At 34.5% G+C, this 23,789-nt stretch overlaps 1 protein-coding gene across 1 annotated transcript; it reads right to left on the reverse strand.

Moving 5' to 3' along the window:
* Positions 1-1,216: 1,216 nt before the first annotated feature.
* nac (GDP-fucose transporter nac) lies at positions 1,217-22,503 on the reverse strand. Its single transcript, XM_089641122.1, has 5 exons — positions 22,337-22,503; positions 18,519-18,720; positions 13,301-13,526; positions 12,100-12,392; positions 1,217-5,718 (listed from the first exon to the last, which is right to left on the reverse strand). Exons 1-5 carry the CDS (start codon positions 22,423-22,425, stop codon positions 5,494-5,496), a joined length of 1,035 nt encoding a protein of 344 aa, XP_089497248.1. The 5' UTR covers positions 22,426-22,503; the 3' UTR covers positions 1,217-5,493.
* Positions 22,504-23,789: the final 1,286 nt, after the last annotated feature.

Genomic DNA, 23,789 nt, shown 5'->3' on the forward strand with positions numbered 1-23,789 from the left:
TGTACAAACTTTATTTATTTCATCGTATTAGATTACATCATTTAGGATTTTTTAAATCTACAAAATGTATTATTATCACTGTACACAATAGTTTTCAACTCCTTAGTAACATTATGTAATACTGGCACAGAATACAATACACCTACACTTCATCCCACAAGACAAGGCTATAGAAAACAATAAGGAAGTTGAGTCCATTTTTTTTATTTTTTTTTATCAATGTTCGCATTCAAACTTAAATACTGGTATTTTTTTTTTTTTTTTAAAGTTTGTTTTCTTAATTAAATTAATTCTCAAAGTTTAAATTTTATTAAGCCCGCCAAAACGAGCGGAATCCGAGCGGTAAGAGGCGGGGTGTGGTGTGACGTCATTCGAACTGTGAAAACCACGTCGCATAAGCATTTTGTATCGAAAAATTTGTAATTCTTCAACAAGGAATTCCAGTAATTTTTTTACCAATGTTAACCGTCTATTAGAATTGATGTTATTAAAAAAAAAAGAAAATTGATTAAGATTTCATAGTTAAATTAATATTTTAAGTTAGAATATTTGCTTTTCTCGCCCGGTACGGTACTTGTACGGTATTGCCGTCGCTACTTGTTGACGTTCCCCGCGCGAATTCAGGACCACCGCGCAGAAAAGTAAAGACCAATAGTAAAATAACGGTTTACAGCCCAGTTCACTGTTTGACTTTTCTGGGCGGCCGGCGGCCTGAAGTGTATCACATGCTATGTGACATGTATAATAATAAAAACTTCTAAGTTATGCAATAAACAACATATTATTATAAAGCACTATACGAATATGTATCTTTAGAAATCCATTTCATATAATAATAACAACAAATACGTACATATATTTGACAAACCCAAATAAACCTTTGGCCTATACACCTCTCTCATCTAAACCGACCATCTCTCATGTAATAGAAAGAGATGCACCATAGGTGATCTGTTGTACGTACAATCACGACACATGTGACGTCAGAATTCTTTCGACCAATCGTGGAGCGTATACAGTCTATTGCTATTGAATGCTTTTTCAAGAACGTTTAACTAATTCTAAAAATAATAATATAGAAATATATTTATATATTTAGAATCGATATTTTTTGATCTACATGAACATATTTTTTATAAGTCAAAATATTTTTTACTCAACTTCCTTATTGGGATTAATTCTAATCTAATTAAGTGGCCATCTTGGAACACAGATAGGTTTTTCCAAAGGTTTATTGTAAAATGTTTATACGCTGGGACTCAAATAATCTATACAGTTTGGTCAATTAATTTTAAAAAAAATAATAAACTTTAAAAAATGTTGTCATTTTTTAAATTTTGAATTTTTTAGAAGTAGTTTTCTTAAGACCTCCGTGGTTGAAGCGTAAGGCTTTCGACTAGCAATCTGGAGGTCGCGGGTTCATATCCTGGCTTGTGCAAGTTAATTTTATTCTATGAAATTGTGTTATTTCACAATTTATTCATTTAAAATAATCTAAAAGCAGTGTTTGGTGACCAGATCTGACTGGCCAGTTACTTCCTTTTGCCTTTCTCTTTTTCCCTTCCCGCTACCTTCAGCCTCCAAACACACCCCAATTGGGGATATCAAAGTCTCACATACTCCAGAGAGTTGGGACTCTTGTGCGGTATATACATTAAATAAATAAGTTTTTAGACAGTTCTAAATATACATATACATCAAAATAACAGAGCCCTACCAGTCTTACCACAGTTTATTAACCGAGTTACTTTAATTTTAGTTTTTTTCTACATTATTAAAACACATACGTTTTTGGAATTTTTGCACAATTTGTGCTATGGATACAATGCTATAATAATAATTGAAGTTGATAATCATAAATAAAGTAAATTAATGTGAAAATTATCTTGTCAAATAAAACTAAAATAATAATAAAGCCAGTGGCGTAACGGTGAAGGCTTGAGTTCGGGGCAAGTTTTTCAACTAGGTCCTAAACCATTACGCGAGATGGGCCATGTACCATTATTAGTATAAAATGGGGCACAAAAGCATCGCCAACATCGTTCACGCATACTACAGCAGCGCCCAGCCTTTTTTCATACCTACACATCAAACGCACAACTATGACTATGCGGCATTGATAGGTCGGTACGCTACCATGCCATATCTCCCTATTATTATGATTACCACCAATGTAGATTGGTTGCACTATTCAAATTATTTATGAATGTTTAGCTTCGCTGCAGATGAAAAGCTGAAGGTAGATATTTAGGAAACAAACATTAGTAATGCATTCAAGTCAGTTTAAATCAAGAAAAGTGAAGTAAATTAACCTTTTGAACGCGTTAATTTGCTCCGTTTTATCTATACCCGTACGCGGTACATATTTTCAAATACCTATGCATGCGATTAAATGTCAAATTATAGCATTCTGGCATGATTTATTGGACTATATAGACAGAACAGATTATTCTCCACAATATGAAAACAAATCCTCGTGTGTCAACACTCTTAGATGTTTATAAAAACAAAAACATAAAATTTCATACAAAGACGTACCGTATCTTTTGAATGTGGTCCCGCCATTCACTCGGCGTCATAAATAAACCATTCTCGGTGTGTGTGTACTTAGGCCACTGTGTTTATAGACACAAGTGGGACACCATGATCACTTATCATTCTTAGTTATGAAAAGTTGTGAATGACAAACTAGTACTAACGCCATCCGTTGACAAAAATGTAAACTAAAGGACTAAAAGGCGCGAAGAGACGCACTTGGTTATCGATCTTTTTTTATGAAATACAATTTTATTTTTGAGAAATTCTTGTAGATGTCAGCATCGTGATAGTTCTACAAATGTCCAAGTGAGCAAGAAATACATTTATGACGAAAGAGAGCGGGAATATCGGCCGTCAAAGTTGCCGTATCAACTGTTGATACAGCCGCGTGTGAGTATAGACTTTTTGCCGTAACAACAGTTGATACGGCCGCGTGCAAAGAGTTAATAATGTAGAGAGTAAATTTACATGTTTTCAAATAATAATATAAACCAACTATTTGAATGGTATGGCACTGGGTCACTTGGAGGAGCGAAGAGTTGCCCTGGTTGCTGGCTGACGTTGCATCACTGACTTAGCTCTCTGTTTTAACGTGAGGCAACATAATACAGAATTAGTAAAAACTCAGAAATCTCAAAATTACTTCCACAATTTCAGCAATAAAAAATTGTAAATCTGCTGATCAGATTTTAAGTAGCAAGGTTAGTTGAAAAATAAACATTTAATTCTTATTAATTTTACGTGATATGAAAATAGCTGATCACTTATAAATGCTTTTTTAAATGCAAGCATTTGAGAAATTAAATGATAATTATATAAATAGGTATGTATATTAATTATTAAAAAATTAAAAAAATATATTCATCATAATTTTATTTATTTCTATTTTAAAATCCTATTTATTTATACGTAATACAATGCAGCCCAAAAGTCTTTAACAGAATAATCAATTGCACCAGTTGTGTTCCAGTTACATAATCTTTGGATAAAGTGCTCCCTTTTAATAAGAATTTTAAGTAAGCCTCTTAAAATAACAACACAACACACTTAAATATATATTCATTACATCCTATAGATATGCATTCCAACATTTGCACCTAAATATATCATAAAATATAAGTTTTTTTTCCGTATTACGCTATCGGGAATACACAAAGTTTACAGTCAAATAAAATATAAAACTATCATTACTCTTTCTGTTGTCACCATATTCCCGTAAAAAAACATTCTTGAAATTCACTTTGACAAACATTAAATTCCATAATCGGCATAATCGAAAACTTTCATGAATTATATAAAAGAAAATGACAAAAAAAACATCGGGGAAAAATTATTCAATATTTAGGTATCATTTACTGAAAGGGTTAAACGTTAAAGGTTTTCACTTATTGTTTTGTGTTTAATTCGTAGAACTCCATTTATTTATTTTTTTAAATTTAATCAAAATCAAATTTAATAATACATTATTAAATTCTGCAAGTATTTTTTGGTTTTTGTTATTGTTACAGCTGTTTCGGCTTTCAAGGCCATTTTCAAACTGTGGTTTTAACCACGTTTAGACAACTTATTTATATGATTCTATTTTACCCCCTCCCAATTTAAAATGATTTATTACTGGTTAATAGTAAGTTAGTTTAACCGGTAATAAATCATTTTTAAAATTGAATTATTACGGGTTAATAGTAAGTCGTTTAACCGGTAATAAATCATTTTAAATTGGGAGGGGGTAAAAAAAACAAAAAATTGTTGTCATGGTTTATTTAGGAATCTAATTCAATATTATCCAAGGTGTTAATTCAAAACATTATACGATTATACACACCATTGTGAATAGGGTTTAGAAGAACGAATAAATGGCATTTTTCATATGAAACTTAAATACATATAAAATTGTGGCCAAAAAACCCAATCAAACTGAATAATAATAATTTAATCATAAAAGTTGTAGCAAATATCTAGTACGGATATGAGCTATTTTTTTATTTTTTATTTGTGTTTTAAATTTGAAAATTCAAATTTTAATGATTTTAGAGGCAACTTTGTAAATTATTTGTGAGTTAATTTCAAATAAAATTTTAAAATTCAAAATTTTAAATATATAACTATTCCCTACCTACAATGGAAACATGAAGAAATATAAAATAAATAAATAAATGTTTTTAAAACGCATTTTGATAAGCTTAAATTTAAATTACAAATGACCCATTTTACATTGGAACACAAATTTGACATATTTTAATTTTATTTACATATTTACAATATTCATGGTATTTAATTGACATTTACAAGACATTGATAAATTGAATCACCATACTAGGCAACTGCCTGTTTCATTGTCATTTCAAGTGTCAACAATATAATGTAAGATGTTGGGCCTTACTAATAAACCCTACACAACCGATAACCAACCCTTAATGTAGAGTAATGGTTGTTTCTCAGCTGCACAAAATCTAAAACACGCCCATTAGTAAGGGGCCAAAAATATTTAAATTAAAATTCGAACCAACAAATGCTTCTTTTACAATGTTATTTTTTTAAATTTTATATTGCATTACATTATTAACATTAATGATTATTTTTTTTTAATAATTACCCTTAATTAACAAAAAAATGTCAGAGTTGTCTCTAAAACCATGAAAATAAAATTCTTTAATGGCCTATATGTGTTTTATAATTTACAATACAAACAAATAAATAGCTCACATCCGTACTAGATAATTGATATACCTTTTGATTTAAAAAATATATTATTTAGTTTGGCCTCACATCCAAATTTAAGTTGTATGATAAAGGCCACGCAGTCATTTCTCTTAACGTAAAAGCTTGCTGCCTATCACCAGAAAGGTGATGCTTTACATGGAGAATGCTTACTAGAGAATAATATGTTTATAAAGTGTATCCGGTACTTATGATTCGAGTAGGTTACGGGTGCTTATCTCCTGGCAATGTCCTCGGTCAGACTAAATTCTCTTTCTCCTCCTTGTCAGCGATGATGACTTTGGACGCCTCCTCCATCTCTAGCTGCTTGAAGCGGGCGTAGATGGCGCTCCCGCCCAGCACGAACGTGTTGGACATCCACCAGAGGAAGGGCTTATGCTCGTTGTACCAGTGCGTGGCCAGGACGGTCTGCGTGCACGCTTTGGCCGTGCCCGATATGTTGTGCGTCAACGGAGATGTTACCTGCAAAATGGAGAGTAAAAACATATTAACATTAAGGCTATGTTAGAAGCAAAAGTTACATTAAGTTATGATCAAAAAGAAAAAGAAGATTACTGAAGATCGACTGTTGTGAAAAGACTTGATACAAGAGGACTTATTTAAAATAGAGTAAAAATCTCTTGATATTTGAGTTCAGTAGCATTTAAAGAAATACTGTGAATTTTTTCACATCTATAACATGTTAAATAAAAGAACTAGATGTGCTTTTTTATAATTTCATATAATTATTTTCAATTAGGCATCTGAATAGAGATTATCTTAAGAAATAATGTTTTTTTTTTTTTAAGTGTTCAAGGGAAGTATGTTGAGGTGAGTTTGCACAAAAACGGGGCTATATAAATCATCCAAATATTATTATTACTATGTTATATCCCAGCCATACGAAAGAAGAAGAAAAAATACATAAATTCTGTTACAAGCTTTACCAATCAATAGCAAGATTATTTTTAAAAAATAAAGAAATTCAACATTTCCGGATTACAAATAACCTGACAATATTTGAAAAACTCATACTACCACCATCATCATAAGCGGAAGATGTTGCTTGTCCAATGATGGAGGACTTGAAATTGAACCCACGACTCCTGAGCATTTGTTAACCCAGTCACATAAAACTGGGAAGACTCTGCTAGGCAGGACATAAAGCACATCACCAAATAGGATTCTCTATAATAAGCAGAGATGTGCTTTATTTCAAATAAATCCATTTCAAATGGAAATGCAAAATGCAAAATGGGTATTTTTCATTTTGCATTTTAAATGCTTTTTTAAAAACCATTTTGCATTTTGCATTTTAAATGCTTTTCTCAATGCATTTTCCATTTTAAATGCTTTTTTGCAACATTCTTCCTACTATCTCCACTCATCTTTTTTTCATAAGCCCCAAATATCAGTCGGTCCTCAACCTCGCTTTGAGAGATAATTTACATTTGTCAAGTTGCTCCCTGGTAGGAGCCCTGGCAATTGAGTGATACCATTACAAAAAAAATACTGATTCAAATACTGAACATGGGGCCATGACGCTGTAATATTAAATGTTAGATAGCAGTTTCTATGTTTTTACGTTGGCAACATTAGTCCCGCGCAAATTTTTTGTGGTTTCATAATCTGTAGTCGTGGTGTTTTTGGATTTACCATCATGTAATATGTTTGTTCTACATTGATGTCCATTATTAAATGACAAAATTGTTTAAAAATTCTATAATTATTTTAATTGTTTGACCTTAGAAACCATTTTGCATTTTCAATGCATTTTGAAAATAGGTATTTTGCATTTTGCATTTGAAATGCTTTTCTAAAACCCATTTTGCATTTTCAAATGGAAAAGTTTTGACCCATTTCCATTTTGCATTTCAAATGGTTTTGGGTACCCATTTTGCACATCTCTGATAATAAGCCTGCAGGAGTAAGGAGTATTGGGAGGCCTAAGCTTGGGTGACTTTTGACAGTGTGAAAGTGACTCTAATGTACCCTTAAGCACAAGGAATTGAAGGGAGACAGCAAGAGTGGAGGCGGTCAATGATGAAGAATGTCTTCAATAGCAAAAAAACTGCTCAAATACAGCACTTAACACTGTCTCGATGTGAATTCATGTTTATATTTACGTCATCATGTTTGGACGGGAGTAATGATAAATTAATTTTATTAAATTAAAATAATGTGTGAGCAGCCATTAAAAATAAAATATGCAAGGAAGTAGCGTAATGGAAAGAAAAGCCAGTTTATTATCAGGTGGCGTTGATTAATTTGCATTTACACAGGTGACTAGATGTTTACGAAGCAGGCTTTGTTTAATTATGAAGACTGCTTAGACTAAAAAATCATTTCTTAATCTAGCGTAAAATAGATTTAAATAAAAAATTAAATAGAGCTAAATTATATTTTTATTATGTTCAAACTAATAGTTACTAACTACCTAGCTGTGCCTGATTTCTTATTGAAAAATTGAACATCGATGAAACAAACAGTATGGGCATATTGTCTATTTTTAGGTAAAATGGATATTTCAAAGCTCCATAGCTCATAATGAAATTGACATTTGGATGCTGAAAACAGTTTCTTAGAAATTCTAGACAGAAAAAATTGTGCATATTTCAAAACGCCACAGATCACCGTTCAGGAGTTTATGCTGCTTCTACACACATGTTTTCTGTTTTTTAGTTAAGATTATGACTTACATTAGAACAATGCTTATTATTTTTTCTTAACCCATAAACTGATTCATTAATTCCGCCGTGGTGAATTATTTTTCAGAACTACACGATTAGCAAACAAACATGTTTTTACCTTCCTGGAAGTCATCCAATATTCTATTTTAATGTTTACGAATAATACACCATTCATATCAAATATGTATACAGTTTTTGCACAGTACACCATAATAGTATAAGAATTGGATAATTTGTATAGCGCCGTTTTTCTGAAAAATCACCTCAAGGGCGCTGTACAAATATTACTAGCTAGGATTTATCTTAATATATACAAACAGATACAGAAACATACTTACCTTAACATGATTAACAATAATCATTCTTTATATTACATATTTAGTTACTTACAATATGGTGGACTGTGAAAAGTTTTAGGTTTTTTGTGTGTAAGTCAGTGTATCGCCCCACTCGTACATACAGTCACCAAATCTGGATGAGCATGGTGTATAAGTCAGTGTATCGCCCCACTCTTACATACGGTCATACAGTCACCAAATCTGGATGAGCATGGTGTATAAGTCAGTGTATCGCCCCACTCTTACATACGGTCATACAGTCACCAAATCTGGATGAGCATGGTGTATAAGTCAGTGTATCGCCCCACTCTTACATACAGTCACCAAATCTGGATGAGCATGGTGTATAAGTCAATGTATCACCCCACTCGTACATACAGTCACCAAATCTGGATGAGCATGGTGTATAAGTCAGTGTATCACCCCACTCGTACATACAGTCACCAAATCTGGATGAGCATGGTGTATAAGTCAGTTTATCGCCCCACTCTTACATACGGTCATACAGTCACCAAATCTGGATGAGCATGGTGTATAAGTCAGTGTATCGCCCCACTTTTACATACAGTCACCAAATCTGGATGAGCATGGTGTATAAGTCAATGTATCACCCCACTCGTACATACAGTCACCAAATCTGGATGAGCATGGTGTATAAGTCAGTTTATCGCCCCACTCTTACATACGGTCATACAGTCACCAAATCTGGATGAGCATGGTGTATAAGTCAGTGTATCGACCCACTCGTACATACAGTCATCAAATCTGGATAAGCATGGTGTATAAGTCAGTGTATCGCCCCACTTTTACATACAGTCACCAAATCTGGATGAGCATGGTGTATAAGTCAGTGTATCGCCCCACTCTTACATACAGTCACCAAATCTGGATGAGCATGGTGTATAAGTCAATGTATCACCCCACTCGTACATACAGTCACCAAATCTGGATGAGCATGGTGTATAAGTCAGTGTATCACCCCACTCGTACATACAGTCACCAAATCTGGATGAGCATGGTGTATAAGTCAGTTTATCGCCCCACTCTTACATACGGTCATACAGTCACCAAATCTGGATGAGCATGGTGTATAAGTCAGTGTATCGCCCCACTTTTACATACAGTCACCAAATCTGGATGAGCATGGTGTATAAGTCAATGTATCACCCCACTCGTACATACAGTCACCAAATCTGGATGAGCATGGTGTATAAGTCAGTTTATCGCCCCACTCTTACATACGGTCATACAGTCACCAAATCTGGATGAGCATGGTGTATAAGTCAGTGTATCGACCCACTCGTACATACAGTCATCAAATCTGGATAAGCATGGTGTATAAGTCAGTGTATCGCCCCACTTTTACATACAGTCACCAAATCTGGATGAGCATGGTGTATAAGTCAGTGTATCGCCCCACTTTTACATACAGTCACCAAATCTGGATGAGCATGGTGTATAAGTCAGTGTATCGCCCCAATCTTACATACAGTCACCAAATCTGGATGAGCATGGTGTATAAGTCAGTGTATCACCCCACTCGTACATACAGTCACCAAATCTGGATGAGCATTGTGTATAAGTCAGTTTATCGCCCCACTCTTACATACGGTCATACAGTCACCAAATCTGGATGAGCATGGTGTATAAGTCAGTGTATCACCCCACTCGTACATACAGTCACCAAATCTGGATGAGCATGGTGTATAAGTCAGTGTATCACCCCACTCGTACATACAGTCACCAAATCTGGATGAGCATGGTGTATAAGTCAGTGTACCACCCCACTCTTACATACAGTCACCAAATCTGGATGAGCATGGTGTATAAGTCAGTGTATCGCCCCACTCTTACATACGGTCATACAGTCACCAAATCTGGATGAGCATGGTGTATAAGTCAGTGTATCGCCCCACTCTTACATACAGTCACCAAATCTGGATGAGCATGGTGTATAAGTCAATGTATCACCCCACTCGTACATACAGTCACCAAATCTGGATGAGCATGGTGTATAAGTCAGTGTATCACCCCACTCGTACATACAGTCACCAAATCTGGATGAGCATGGTGTATAAGTCAGTTTATCGCCCCACTCTTACATACGGTCATACAGTCACCAAATCTGGATGAGCATGGTGTATAAGTCAGTGTATCGCCCCACTTTTACATACAGTCACCAAATCTGGATGAGCATGGTGTATAAGTCAATGTATCACCCCACTCGTACATACAGTCACCAAATCTGGATGAGCATGGTGTATAAGTCAGTTTATCGCCCCACTCTTACATACGGTCATACAGTCACCAAATCTGGATGAGCATGGTGTATAAGTCAGTGTATCGCCCCACTCGTACATACAGTCATCAAATCTGGATAAGCATGGTGTATAAGTCAGTGTATCGCCCCACTTTTACATACAGTCACCAAATCTGGATGAGCATGGTGTATAAGTCAGTGTATCGCCCCACTTTTACATACAGTCACCAAATCTGGATGAGCATGGTGTATAAGTCAGTGTATCGCCCCAATCTTACATACAGTCACCAAATCTGGATGAGCATGGTGTATAAGTCAGTGTATCACCCCACTCGTACATACAGTCACCAAATCTGGATGAGCATTGTGTATAAGTCAGTTTATCGCCCCACTCTTACATACGGTCATACAGTCACCAAATCTGGATGAGCATGGTGTATAAGTCAGTGTATCACCCCACTCGTACATACAGTCACCAAATCTGGATGAGCATGGTGTATAAGTCAGTGTATCACCCCACTCGTACATACAGTCACCAAATCTGGATGAGCATGGTGTATAAGTCAGTGTACCACCCCACTCTTACATACAGTCACCAAATCTGGATGAGCATGGTGTATAAGTCAGTTTATCGCCCCACTCTTACATACGGTCATACAGTCACCAAATCTGGATGAGCATGGTGTATAAGTCAGTGTATCGCCCCACTCTTACATACAGTCACCAAATCTGGATGAGCATGGTGTATAAGTCAGTGTATCACCCCACTCGTACATACAGTCACCAAATCTGGATGAGCATGGTGTATAAGTCAGTTTATCGCCCCACACTTACATACAGTCACCAAATCTAGATGAGGATGGTGTATACGTCAATTTATGATCCAAGCTGCCCAAATGAGATTTACGAGAAGAGTGACAAAATTTACAAAATGGGATCGAATAAGAAACACAACGATCCGAGATGTGCTTAACATCGTACCCCTGCTACTTTTCATAGAAAAATCGCAACAGCTTGCAGGTTAAACTGTAGAATAAAGAAGAAAACTAGAAATGCCTTCTAAACAAATGTTCTATTTAACCCAATAAGTTCTGTCTCACTTACACTCGCCTGACATCCCAGATTGAATTTTGTAAACACAGTTTTGAATTCACACCTCCGAATTGTTAAGATAAAAAAAATTGGCACTCACCTACAAATTAATTCTGTATCAAAACGCCGATCACTAACAAAACTTAATTTGTAAATATCAGGGAAAAACTTTACCAACGTATTATTGCCAATAATACAAAATGAATGCTTCATTATGTATAGAGCGATTGGAATTGAAAATTTGAAATACATATGTCACTTGTAAGTCCATTTTTCTTTTTTAAGCCATACTTCAGGCCTGCCGTGCTGGCGAGATTGAAGTTTAACAGCAATGCACCCACAGCGGGCCGGCGAGGTTCGAGGCCAATAGGTTAAGCCCCGATTGGATAAATATTTGATTACGAAACATGTCCACAAGGCATTTCTTATGTTCTTCATTACTCTATGGGTTAAACAATAAAAAAATACCTATTTATATACATACCTTAATTTGTAACGACGTCACATATCCTATTGCGAATCCGCAAACTCCACTGCCGAGCATCTGCAGCCAAAACACCGAGTCAGTGAGGTGCTTAAAGTTCACGATGGTGCTGAGTTCCCCGCTGAAGATGATCAGCGGCAGAAAGAGGAGGATGGAGTAGGCGTTGTTGTAGTAGGACAAAAGCCAGATCTCCTGGTTTACGTGCGGCAGGACTTGCTTCGTGTAAATAGAGTACAAGGAGAGCGTAAGTGACCCCAAAACTCCGAATATGGTCCCATATAATGATAATGTTCCTGTTAAAAAAATAATGTGTTAAAAAGATATGTAAAATTACCTAATATAAGATTCCAGGACAAGACAAAACTTAGGCCCAGTTGTTTCGCAAAAATTGAAATGTAACATTGTCATCAAATGGTCATTCAGCGTCATTTTGTTTTTTGACAGTTGAAAGGTTCCTGGAGAAGCAGTACACTAAAACTTAGTTAACTTAAAATTAAAAATAGTGATATTATAGACCTCTCTGGGAATTCTCGCATAGATCTAGCTCTGCAGGGAGTGACAATGAAATTCAGTCATCTGTGCATTTAAGCAGCTGGATTCATCTGAATTATATTGTTTGACAAGAGAGGGCACCACTAGTCCTGATTGTCATCTTCTGATTTTAACTTGAGAGCTTGTCGTGACAGATTATTTTATCATGGTGCGAATGCAAGTGTTATTGTGCTGATTGCCGTCCGCTGCCGAATTTGGAGATTAAGGAATCGCTGCCAATCTCAATGCGAGTAATATATTCGGTGAGTTCTCTGTTTTTTTGTATTTAGTGGCTGGATGATAAGTTGTTACGTTTAATGCAGAGTGAATTTTGTAATCAACCCATTTTTTTCATAGGGGATTATTTATTCCCTGATGGTCTGTGTGGCTTACAAGCCAGATCATCACCAGTTCCGGTTATTGCCTTAACGACCTTAAGTCAAATTTATATTCTCGATACGGTAATAACCATCAATAATTTCCGACAATTTACATAGAAATAAATAAGGGCATTGGTAATAAAATTAAAAGCAATTTTTGAAGGTCTCAATTCCATTTCGAAAAACTCTGCATAAAGCCCAGGAAATGCCAGGGACTTCAGCTAGTTAAATTAAAATGGAGTTCTTCAAAATAGACTAAATGAATTAAAAGAATATTTGAAATCTCTCACCAATCAGTTTTTCTTGATCTATCCCGAGCCAAAAGCCTGACACGATCAAGGCGCAGCTGGCAACGCACTTCATGGACGTCTTTTGGCCTAGGAGCATGTAGCCAAAGACCACGTTGAACACGGTGGTCAGCGACCGGCTGATCGTGTAAAACGCAACTCCCACATACTGAAGGCAGATGTTACTGGATGCAATCATGCCAGTAAACATGATGGACAATGGAAGAACCTGAAAAAAAATCATTAAGTTGTAAAGAATTCACTTCTTTAATAGTTGCAAAATTACTTTGTGGCGTCATTTTAATTATGTGTAGATGAAATACGTTGTATACACCACTTTTAATTAATAATAATCTACAGGAAGATCGTGTCTAGGAGAGTAATGGTGTTTGAAAGAGAGAGTACGAAAACAGTGTGCAATATAGTTGTGAATGAGGAATACTTGGAGCAGGTGGATGGGTTTGTGTATTTAGGAAGTATTTTTCTGATGAATGGGAAGGCTGACAGAGATATTGAAAGAAGGGTAAATGCAGGTAACTCGATTAATGGAGGACTGAATGCAGTTGGCGCTTAGAAAAAATTGGCCAAAGAAGCGAAGCTAGCAGTCCACAATGGATTGCTGGTACCTACCCTGATGTATGGAAGTGAGGCATGGAACTGGCAGAGGAAGGATGAAAGTAGACTGAATGCTGTAGAAATGAGATCCCTGAGGCGTATGTATGGTAAAACCATGTATGATCGTGTGAGAAATGTGGAGATCCGCAAAGAAAGCAACTCTAATGTAAATGTAATGAGTAAAATTAAAAAGGAACGCTTAGATGGTTTGAGCATGTAGAGCGAATGAGTGAAGAAAAGAGTGTAGGGAGAATATATAACGCAAATGTAAAGTGGTAGCAGATGTTGGGAACGCCCGATATAGACATGGCACGATCAAGTGAATCAGAACTTCAGTCGGCCCATGTCAAGAGTCAGAATAATAGAAGAGTATGAATGTGAATGAGGCAAGGAGTGTGTATAATACAAAGTATTTCATAATAATATAATTATTATCCTGACGAAGAAACCATTGACTTTGAAACGTGTAGATTATTATTATTTAAAAGTGGTGTATACAAAGAATTTCATTTTCATATAGTGTAAAGAATTCATTCGCAGTGTCAAAGACAAGTCAAAATTATTCCCGCTTTATATTACAACACGTAGATAGATCTGATCTATTGACAAATTTGTGTAATGGGACAAAAGATTTGGTTTATTCTAAGTCTGTACTTTCTTTGATTTGTAGGTGTTGTTTGAATGACTACATAACTGACTAACCATCATGCCGTTTCTCCACAGGGGTAAGCAAAGAGGACCCAGTCTTGGAACACACTCCTTGCTTCATTCACATTCATACATTGTCTCATACATACTCTTCTGTTATTCCAACTCTTGACATGACCGGACTCAAGCATATTTTTTATTTTTTTTATTTAATATATGTATATAAGTGGGTACAGGATATAATATGAGTACATAAAAAAATATATTTACATTACAAAATATATTTATGTTCGCAATCTCACCAATGAAGAAACTGGTTCTTGTGCTTGGCGAGAGAGTTACACTAATTATAAGAAAAATAGAATATCATTATGCTATAAGTAAGTATATATATATATATATATATATGATAGGAACAATATATAAAGAGACAAAATCTAAATACAGTGGCGATGAGTATAGACTGATAATAAATATCAATGAAGGGAAAAACAGGCAATTATTTAGTTAATTATTTCTGAAAGAGTAACTTCAGTTTTAGTTTGTATGTTAATATCCTTTAATTTCTTTATTTCAATCGGAAGGTTGTTGAAATACTTTATTCCTAAATATTTATAGTTATTTTGCATTTGTTTGGTATTACATTTTGGAATTTTGATATAGTATTGATATCTTTTAGATAAGTGGGTTTCAAATTTTTTGATTATATTAACTTTATAAATTTGGATAATTGCATTTTTCTTGAATATATCTTCTACTCGGGGCACCCCGAAATCTGTGAATAGCGTTTCTGTTGGATACGTGGAGGGTTTCTTGAGGATTACTTTGAGGATTAGCTTCTGGACCACTTTGATCGGGGTTAAAATCTTATTGTATGACCCCCCCCCATCCAATAATTCTGTATTGAACTAACGACTAAACGTCAATGGCTAGCGGCAGCCGCGTTCAGTCCTCCATTAAAGGAGTTTAATGAAAACACCCTTCTTTCAATTCTCAGCTTTTCCAATTCTCATCTACTGCTCATACACCCGATCCTAGTATTCATTATTAACAACTATATTGCACACTGTTTTTGTACTCTCTCTTTCAGAAAGGTAAGAATAAATCATATGAAATCAGAACTTTTAAAGCCATAGATGACTGAAAGATAGAAAGATTAAAATCTGGTTACTTAACATAGCTGAAGTAATTTCGAGCAATTTATTTATGGCAAATATTTAAAATACAAAAATTAACCTTTTCAATAATAAAACACGAATACCACTTTACCTATATTTTACCTTAAAAAATACTGCACCTCTTTTTAACTAAAGCAGTTACTTTTTATGTGCTATAAACAATTTACATGCTATCCATGGCAAAACTACTTAAATTAACATTGTTTAACACAGTCATAAAAAACGTTTCCCTGAGCAATTCTGTGGCAACTACTTATACTATTTTTATCAATACATAAACACATTATCTGGTTAGATTGTACAATTTACAAAATCATCATTTTTAAATTATTATCTTTCCGTCATCTATGGCTTTAAAAGTTCTGATTTCATATGATTTATTCTTATCTTTTTGAAAGAGAGAGTACGAAAACAGTGTGCAATATAGTTGTTAATAATGAATACTAGGGGTGGGTGTATGAGCAGTAGATGAGAATTGGAAAGATAGATTATATAATTATGTACATATAGTTGGAACCTTTACAAAGAGATTGGTATATAATATTGATATAAAAACATTGAATAATTCCGTCTTTTCTGCCATTGAAATGAGGTCAGCGCGAAAGGTAGAACTACCCTTCCCGGCATTAAGCATCAATAGACCGAACGGGTAGAACTACCTTTCCCGACAGATGTGTGTTAAAATTTAGGCAAATATCCATTATTTATCATGACGGAAAACAACATCGCCAGCAATTGCACAATAGCTATCCCAGCCTGTTTGACGTGTTCAATGCTCAATCCATCATGTTCTGCTGATGTTCCGGCTTTAGCGTGGTCCATTGCCGCTATTATGTATCATGTTCTCGGTAATCGAGAGGTCGATGTCTTCGTACGTGGTTGATGGTATTTCATTTGAAGAAGTGAACAGTGCTGGAATAGGGAAGGGTGTCTTGAAGATATTAGCATGGCTTCAGGGTTCGTCTCTCCATTTATGTTACTCGGAATTTACATAGATAAGCACCAGCGGCAGCTCGTCTACGGAGGTATTTTGGTCAATGACCTCCCAAAATATGCTACAATAGTATTAATATAAAAAAGGATTTAACAAACTAAACGATTATTAATTTATTTTTAATATTCATGCACATTTGTATGGTAATAGCGAGTTCCAGTGCCATCTAGAGTCCAAATGAGAAGCTGCTGTATGTACCTAGCGTGGGTCACTTCAAGTTTTGTCCCCAAGCTGTCTCCTTTCTTTCTCTTTGCTATACAGAGAAAGGAGGTAAACACTATCATGTCTGACATGTGCTTAGTATCATGACCGCGGTGAGATAGAGATATCTATGACATTAGATTATTATGGTATTAGAGAGAGTTGTGAAAAAATGTCAGTCGTAAGTTTTTTTTGTTATAAATTTTAGCCATCTTGAACTTGAATATTAGTTGGCGAAATTATGTTTATCCATTGTTGACATAATTTGCGTGGAATAATTTAAAATGTCAAATTCTGTAGATATCATATCGAAAGAAATCGCAAACAATTCATTGATTCATGACAAATGTATTCAAATGAAGTGACAATTAGTTTATGTTACAAAAGAGAAAAATAAAGAGGTTAAAAACAAAAGTTATTGTTTTTATCAGTGCATTTGCGGGTTCAATAAAATGAATATATAGGTACTTTTGATTTCATCGTTTACTATTTAAGTCTACTGATAAACAATGGACTGAGTTTGGAGTTAACACAAATTAAAATTAAAACTTTTAATACGAAAAGATCTTTTAAAGAAAAAAAACTAATTAGTTATATGTGTAAATAAATAACGTTAAATTAAACAATATTGTACTACCGGCTTCAGAAAAGGTGGGAACTGGCAAATTAATTAAATACATTGGCGTTTTTATAATATTCACTACGCATTAGCAATATGTATTAACATTTCATATTGATTTTTTTTCGTTTGACCTTCCACTTCTGGACCCCTGGAGCCGCCTCTGATAAGCACATACTTTACCACATCGATTATTATCTGCCCTGATGATAGATACTGTAATGCTGTCCGAAATGTTGGCTTAAGGAGGAGGTAACGCAACGTGGCATAATACCCCAAAAATGAATCATAGGGTTTAAATATAAAGGTTTTAAATTTTATGTAATGGAAATTTTAAAGTTTTATTTACCCACTTAACAATAGAAAAAAAAATTAAAACATTCAAATAAAAATGTTTCAGAAACAAATACATTAGATTCTCAAGTCCGGACTAGCTTTTGGAAACACAGTAAACATTTTAATTATTCAGCCTCGTTGTTCAGATAAGAATTTATTGATTTTCGTAACACGATTTTTAACAATGAGACATAATAATTGTTTACACTATAAAAGTGGAATTGCTACCAAAGCATTATTATTCTACTGCAGTTAGCATATTTGAAATAAAAACCTTATTAAAAGAAATTATGCATATTTTCAAACAATTATAATAAAGAAATAAATTATTACATTAGTTACGATACCATGTACCATAATTTTTGTTAATATTGTATAGATAAATTATTTCCGGAAATAAAAAGATAAGAATTATTGATATACAATAATCTGCTTTGCACAAGATTTACAAATGGCATTAAAAGATAATAAGCTCCAATATAGATAAGTAAACTATTTATCTAGGTTTAATCTAAGAGTGGAGGAGCCTTATTCACCAGGGAAAATGGAGAGCGGATCACAATGATCACAGTGCTATGTGGAAACAACCAAAGAAGAAGGCTTAATCTGGAAGTGCCTTAAGTGGCGTACCTTTTTAACGGTGTCCCAATTCCAGGGAGTTCCTTCGGGAAACTTGAACACCCCTGGAATCCCCTGAGTTTTGCTCATCACATAGCATATTGTGAAGGAGACCACGCACTGGAACCACGTGATGAACAGGGGCGCATTAAGGCCCAGAGTGTCGCTGCTCAGCAAAGTCTTGTTGATGAACACCGTCAATATGGAAATGACCCTAAAGAAATGAAAATAGGAAACTTAAAGAACATAATTTCATGTAGATCAACAAATGATGATTCTGAATATATAAGTTTTATTATATTTAGAATAATTAAAAAGGTTAAAACTGTAAGAGAGTTAAACGCCCTGTGATTGGTGGGCGGGTTCTGATAGACGTTACACCGCTACCTCACGGGTCGGTCGGCTATGTGTATTAAAATTTGGTCAATTTTGTGCCAAGTTGCACGGCGTAGACTCGCACATGGTTCACAACAGTGGTATATAAATTATTTCACGTTTTTTGGAAATACTTAAAATGGTATTTGTTGATTTCATTTGGAGTGATCTACGCCCAGCGGTTCCCTGCCTTTGTTTCTCTCTATACATCAAACTCATAACTTTCATTAGCTCCACTGCTTTGGTAGTCCGTGCAGTTTAGTTGTAGCTCGGCGACATATCTCCCTTTGTTTCTATTATCAATGCTGGCAACTGACAACAAGAGATTGGCCATGCTGGGATTGGGATTTTTATAATTTCTAATTTATTACTAAACTGCTAATCTGTGGTGATTTCATTTTTTAATAACAACATAATTACTGTGGTTTCTGATTTTTCTATAATCAATCACTCGGTGGCTAGACAATAATAAGATTTCAAACATCAAAGAGATTGGGAGAAAAAACTTACCAGGTCATAAACGTAAATAAACATGTAATGATAGTATTATTTGTAGCCCTGGATACAAAATGACCGTTTCCATACAAGCAAAACTTATACATGGTTCATGGAAACAAATAATTCAACATCATAGTTCGACACCAGTGTTGCAGTGAAAATGATGGAAAGACTTTTATACCTTTGAAAAACTTTCGGTAAAAATGCCAAGTAATTGCTTAGAAAGACTCAATTACAAATTCATTAGCTGGATTTAAAATCATTGAGTTTCATCAAGTGGTGACATCTATTCATTGGCCACCTGGATTTCGAAACTCAATTCCACAAGACTATGTCAAGGAAAGTATTTATGCTAATAATCCACAAACAATTCAAGAGCTGAAAGATAATATTCAAACACAGCGTCAAATGTCAAATGGAGAAAATGAAAATCTAAACTTCGTCAAAGAAGAATACTATTTCATAATATTTGATCTGGTCATAAATTTTGTGTTGAAATCTATATATGTAAAATACTATTATTAATTAAGATAGCGGCCCTAGGTTGTGGCAGCTCAAACAGATTTTGTTTAAAAAAAAACACAACATTATTTCTTCACCAGCTGTACTCCGCCACGCTTTGCTATGGCTCAGTCTGTCTGTGCAGATAGAAAAACAATAGCGCATGTTGTTTTTACGTCCAACAGATGGCACTGTTTTATTAAAAAAAAATGTTAGTCCAGCAGGTGATATCTATATAATATAGGTATATTAAAATACATGTGTATTGAAATGCATCGTTGTGTCAAAATTTGAAAGCAATCAATGAAGAACTTTCGGAGATTTAAGACTGTAAAGAAACAAACATTTACATTTTTATTTATATACGAGGGTGGTCTGAAAAGTTTCCCACCTCAACGCAAAAATGGCGGTACTCGTCAATAAAAGCTAGTGAATATAGTTGTGCATCTTTTGATAGTTACTCACCAAAGTTTCGGCCATTTTGGACGCGCAGTTTTTAGATGACAGTCGTTTGAGTGAGTCGATGTGAGTGTTTTTGTGAAAATGGAAAAATTGAGTATCGAGCTGTTATTAAATTTTTGTTTTTGAAAGGCAATACGCCTACGCAAATCAAAGATGAGTTGGACTCTGTGTATGGGGACTCTGCACCATCATTTACCACAGTAAAATTTTGGGCAGCTGAATTTAAACGAGTTTGGGAGACGATGAACGTTCGGGACGTCCAAAAACTGCAACTACTGACGATAAACTTCACCAAATAGTGTTAGACGACCGCCAAATTAAAATGAGAGAGCTAGCAGCGGTTATGAAAATGTCCAAAAAATGTGTCTGTCATATTAAATCAAGAATTAGACATGAGAAAGCTGTCCGCGCATTGGGTGCCGCGTTTGCTCACGTTAGACCAAAAACGTGTTCGAATGAACATTTCCAACGCTCTGTTGGCGCAGTTTAGGCGCAATGAATCCAAATTTTGGCGCCGATTAATTACAGTGGACAAAACTTGGATACACCATTATACGCCCGAAACAAAAATACAGTCAAAACAGTGGACTGCAAAGGGGGAACCGGCTCCAAAAAAAAGCAAAAACTGTTTTCTTGGCTGGGAAAGTGATGGCAACTGTTTTTTGGGATAGTCACGGAGTTATCTTAATTGATTATCTTCATAAAGGAAAAACTATAACAGCATACTACGCATCAATACTTGACAAGCTGAAGTCAGAAATTACGGAAAAACGGCCACATTTGCAGAAAAAGAAAATCCTATTTCACCAAGACAACGCACCGTCTCACACCTCAGCGGTTGCCATGGCAAAAATCCACGAATTACGGTTTGAACTGCTTGACCATCCGCCTTACTCACCAGATCTAGCCCCAAGAGACTTCCTTTTGTTCCCTAATCTAAAAACTGCCCTCGAAGGGCAGAGATTTTTGTCAATTATTTTGCAGAGAAAAACGCCGAGTACTACTTGGATGGGTTAGAGAGATGGGAGCATCGCTGGGAGAAGAGTGTAGAGTTACAAGAAGATTATGTAGAAAAATAAATAAAAAACTTAGGAAAAAAACCTTTTTTCATTCTTAGGTCGGAAACTTTTCAGACCACCCTCGTAGATCACCTGTGACGGGTAAAAAAAAGTCAGTTTTGGGCCATTTTTAAGTGTAAAAAATGTATACATTACAAAACATTAGTTTTCACTATTGCACAAATCATTACAAATAAAAATAACAATTTCCGCATCTCCTGTGCCACAAGTGCAAGAATTTATTACCCAATCTACTGGCTTAGTATAGTTTACTTTGATTAAATATTCTTCCTTACAAGAGACAATAAGATAATAAAATGGGAGACTTGTATTTATACATGTAAATATGTATAGTTGGGACCCTTACAAAAAGATTGGTATACAATATTCATTTGGAATTATTGGTCAGCACTGCCTTTACAGGAATTCAAGTAGGACCAGCGTAAAAGGTAGAAATACCCTACCTACCCAGAAAGTGGGTAGCCACCTAGTGTTAAGATATATGTATTTTTAAATTCAAACAATATATTTTTTATATTGTAAAATAAATTTGTATTAAATAAATACAAAAACAAAAAGGAATTTACTAACGACATCAATAAATTCAAGACAAAATTTAATTACGTTGGTGTGGTCAGTTTCAATCGAAACAACTTCGGATGGGGTTAAATGACATTAAATTTTTTCTTGTACACGTTTTTTTCACGGAAGGCGTGTGAAAAAAGAATACCATTTAAAAAAAGGATCTGGACATTTATATAAAATAATTTTACATATTTAATTATTTTGTAAACTAATGTACATATTTTCTAAAAATTAAGCAATGGAAAATTCGTTCTGCAAAAAAAAATCATAAAACACTTCAGGTTTAACAATTATTAATTCAGATTAGATAGATAATAATTTATTATTACTAATATTATGTAAATCACTCACCAATAAACAGAAACTACAACAAAAATGTGTAGATATCTAAATGCTAAACTTTTCTCTTTAGTCATTTTAGAATTTAATCTAATTTTCATTGGGGAAAACTAACACGTCAACTAGAAGTTGCAGTTTAGAAACATTTCCTTGAAAACCGACGATATTTTGCCGACAAATCAAACGCGAACGTCAAAAATGTGTGCGGTTCAGGGTTGGCATGCAGATGTGCTAAAATACCCACAAGAAATGTTCAAATTACGAACAAATTCCTTTAACTCAGAAATGAAACAAAATAGCAATTATTATGAAGTCATTTTCGGATTTTGTTTTTCATTCAGGCTTTAAAAATAAAAATATATTTGAAAATTTGTTGCGAAATAAAACGAATTTATCTTACATTCTGACAATTATTATAAATGTACTTAAAAATGAGGTTGGATAATAGGGTGACTCACGACTGTATAAGAATTTTGTTTTCTCTTCAGTATTGCTCTGTGTAACAGTGATAAAGGGTGTTAAAAGGACACATATAATGACCTATTTTTTTAATAATGTTTGCATATCATATTTTACCTTTGGATTGACATTGAAATTTCTCAATATATAGAAAAACCTATTCCAATAAAATCTTAAAAAGGGATTAGTTAAGCCATTCGAAATACACAATTTTATCGATAAACCTTAAAGGGGTGTGGGTTATCCAATAAATGGTTCCCGGGAGCCACAACCATCAAGATGTGCGAACAAATGCCGAAATGTTCGTTCATGTGAAGGAAGCAAAATATCCATTGTCAATGTTTATCCAAACGTTTTCCAAGCAAACTTACTATATCCCAATGTTTTCTGTCTATCAAAACTGGGACGCGTGGCTCATGACTTCGTAAATATTTACTATATTTGCTATAGAGATGACAAGAAAAAGTTTTGTTCGTCAGATTCATAGTAATAACTGTTATGCGCCCTAGAAATAAGCCCTAAAAATGTAAATTTTCAAAACTTGTGTGGTTAATCCTGAGTTAATTAGTTGTGTTAGAATTTCTAAAGAATTTAAACATATATTTATGTATATAATTTTGACCTCATTTGGCACCCTATTATTGCTATTAGAATTAGCGCATTTTTTTATAATGACTTACCTTATTGGAAAATGAAAAAAATACCCAGGATCCCCGAATTAAAATCTTAGAAATTCCCCAAAATTTAGGTAATTCTCCATAAATTGGCAACCCTGTTGCTGTCAAAATATGAACAGAACTTCTGATATGACTCTGTAAATGAATTGCAAAATAGTCTTACGAGAAAATATAATAAGAGCTATTTACGCATAGCAAATAATATTTTGGCCATCACATTGGTAACCCCGTCTACGGATTCTACGGAAAACAACTTGACCGATTAGAAAAGCGTGTCTACTTCGAAACGTCAAAACTGTCAAATAAATAATTTAACCTCGAAACGAAAA

Source organism: Hesperophylax consimilis, chromosome 16 (assembly GCF_061612785.1).
Source record: "Hesperophylax consimilis isolate HC1 chromosome 16, BYU_Hcon_1.0, whole genome shotgun sequence".
Lineage (NCBI taxonomy): Eukaryota > Metazoa > Arthropoda > Insecta > Trichoptera > Limnephilidae > Hesperophylax > Hesperophylax consimilis.

Bases quoted from the DNA above. Each gene is read 5' to 3' on its own strand.
- nac (XM_089641122.1), bottom strand. From the start codon at position 22,425: ATGAAAATTAGATTAAATTCTAAAATGACTAAAGAGAAAAGTTTAGCA. The intron at 13,527-18,518 runs GTACGCCACTTA...ATTTTTTTTCAG, and splicing joins ATTGGGACACCGTTAAAAAG to GTTCTTCCATTGTCCATCAT. The intron at 12,393-13,300 runs GTGAGAGATTTC...TTTTTTTAACAG, and splicing joins AGATCAAGAAAAACTGATTG to GAACATTATCATTATATGGG.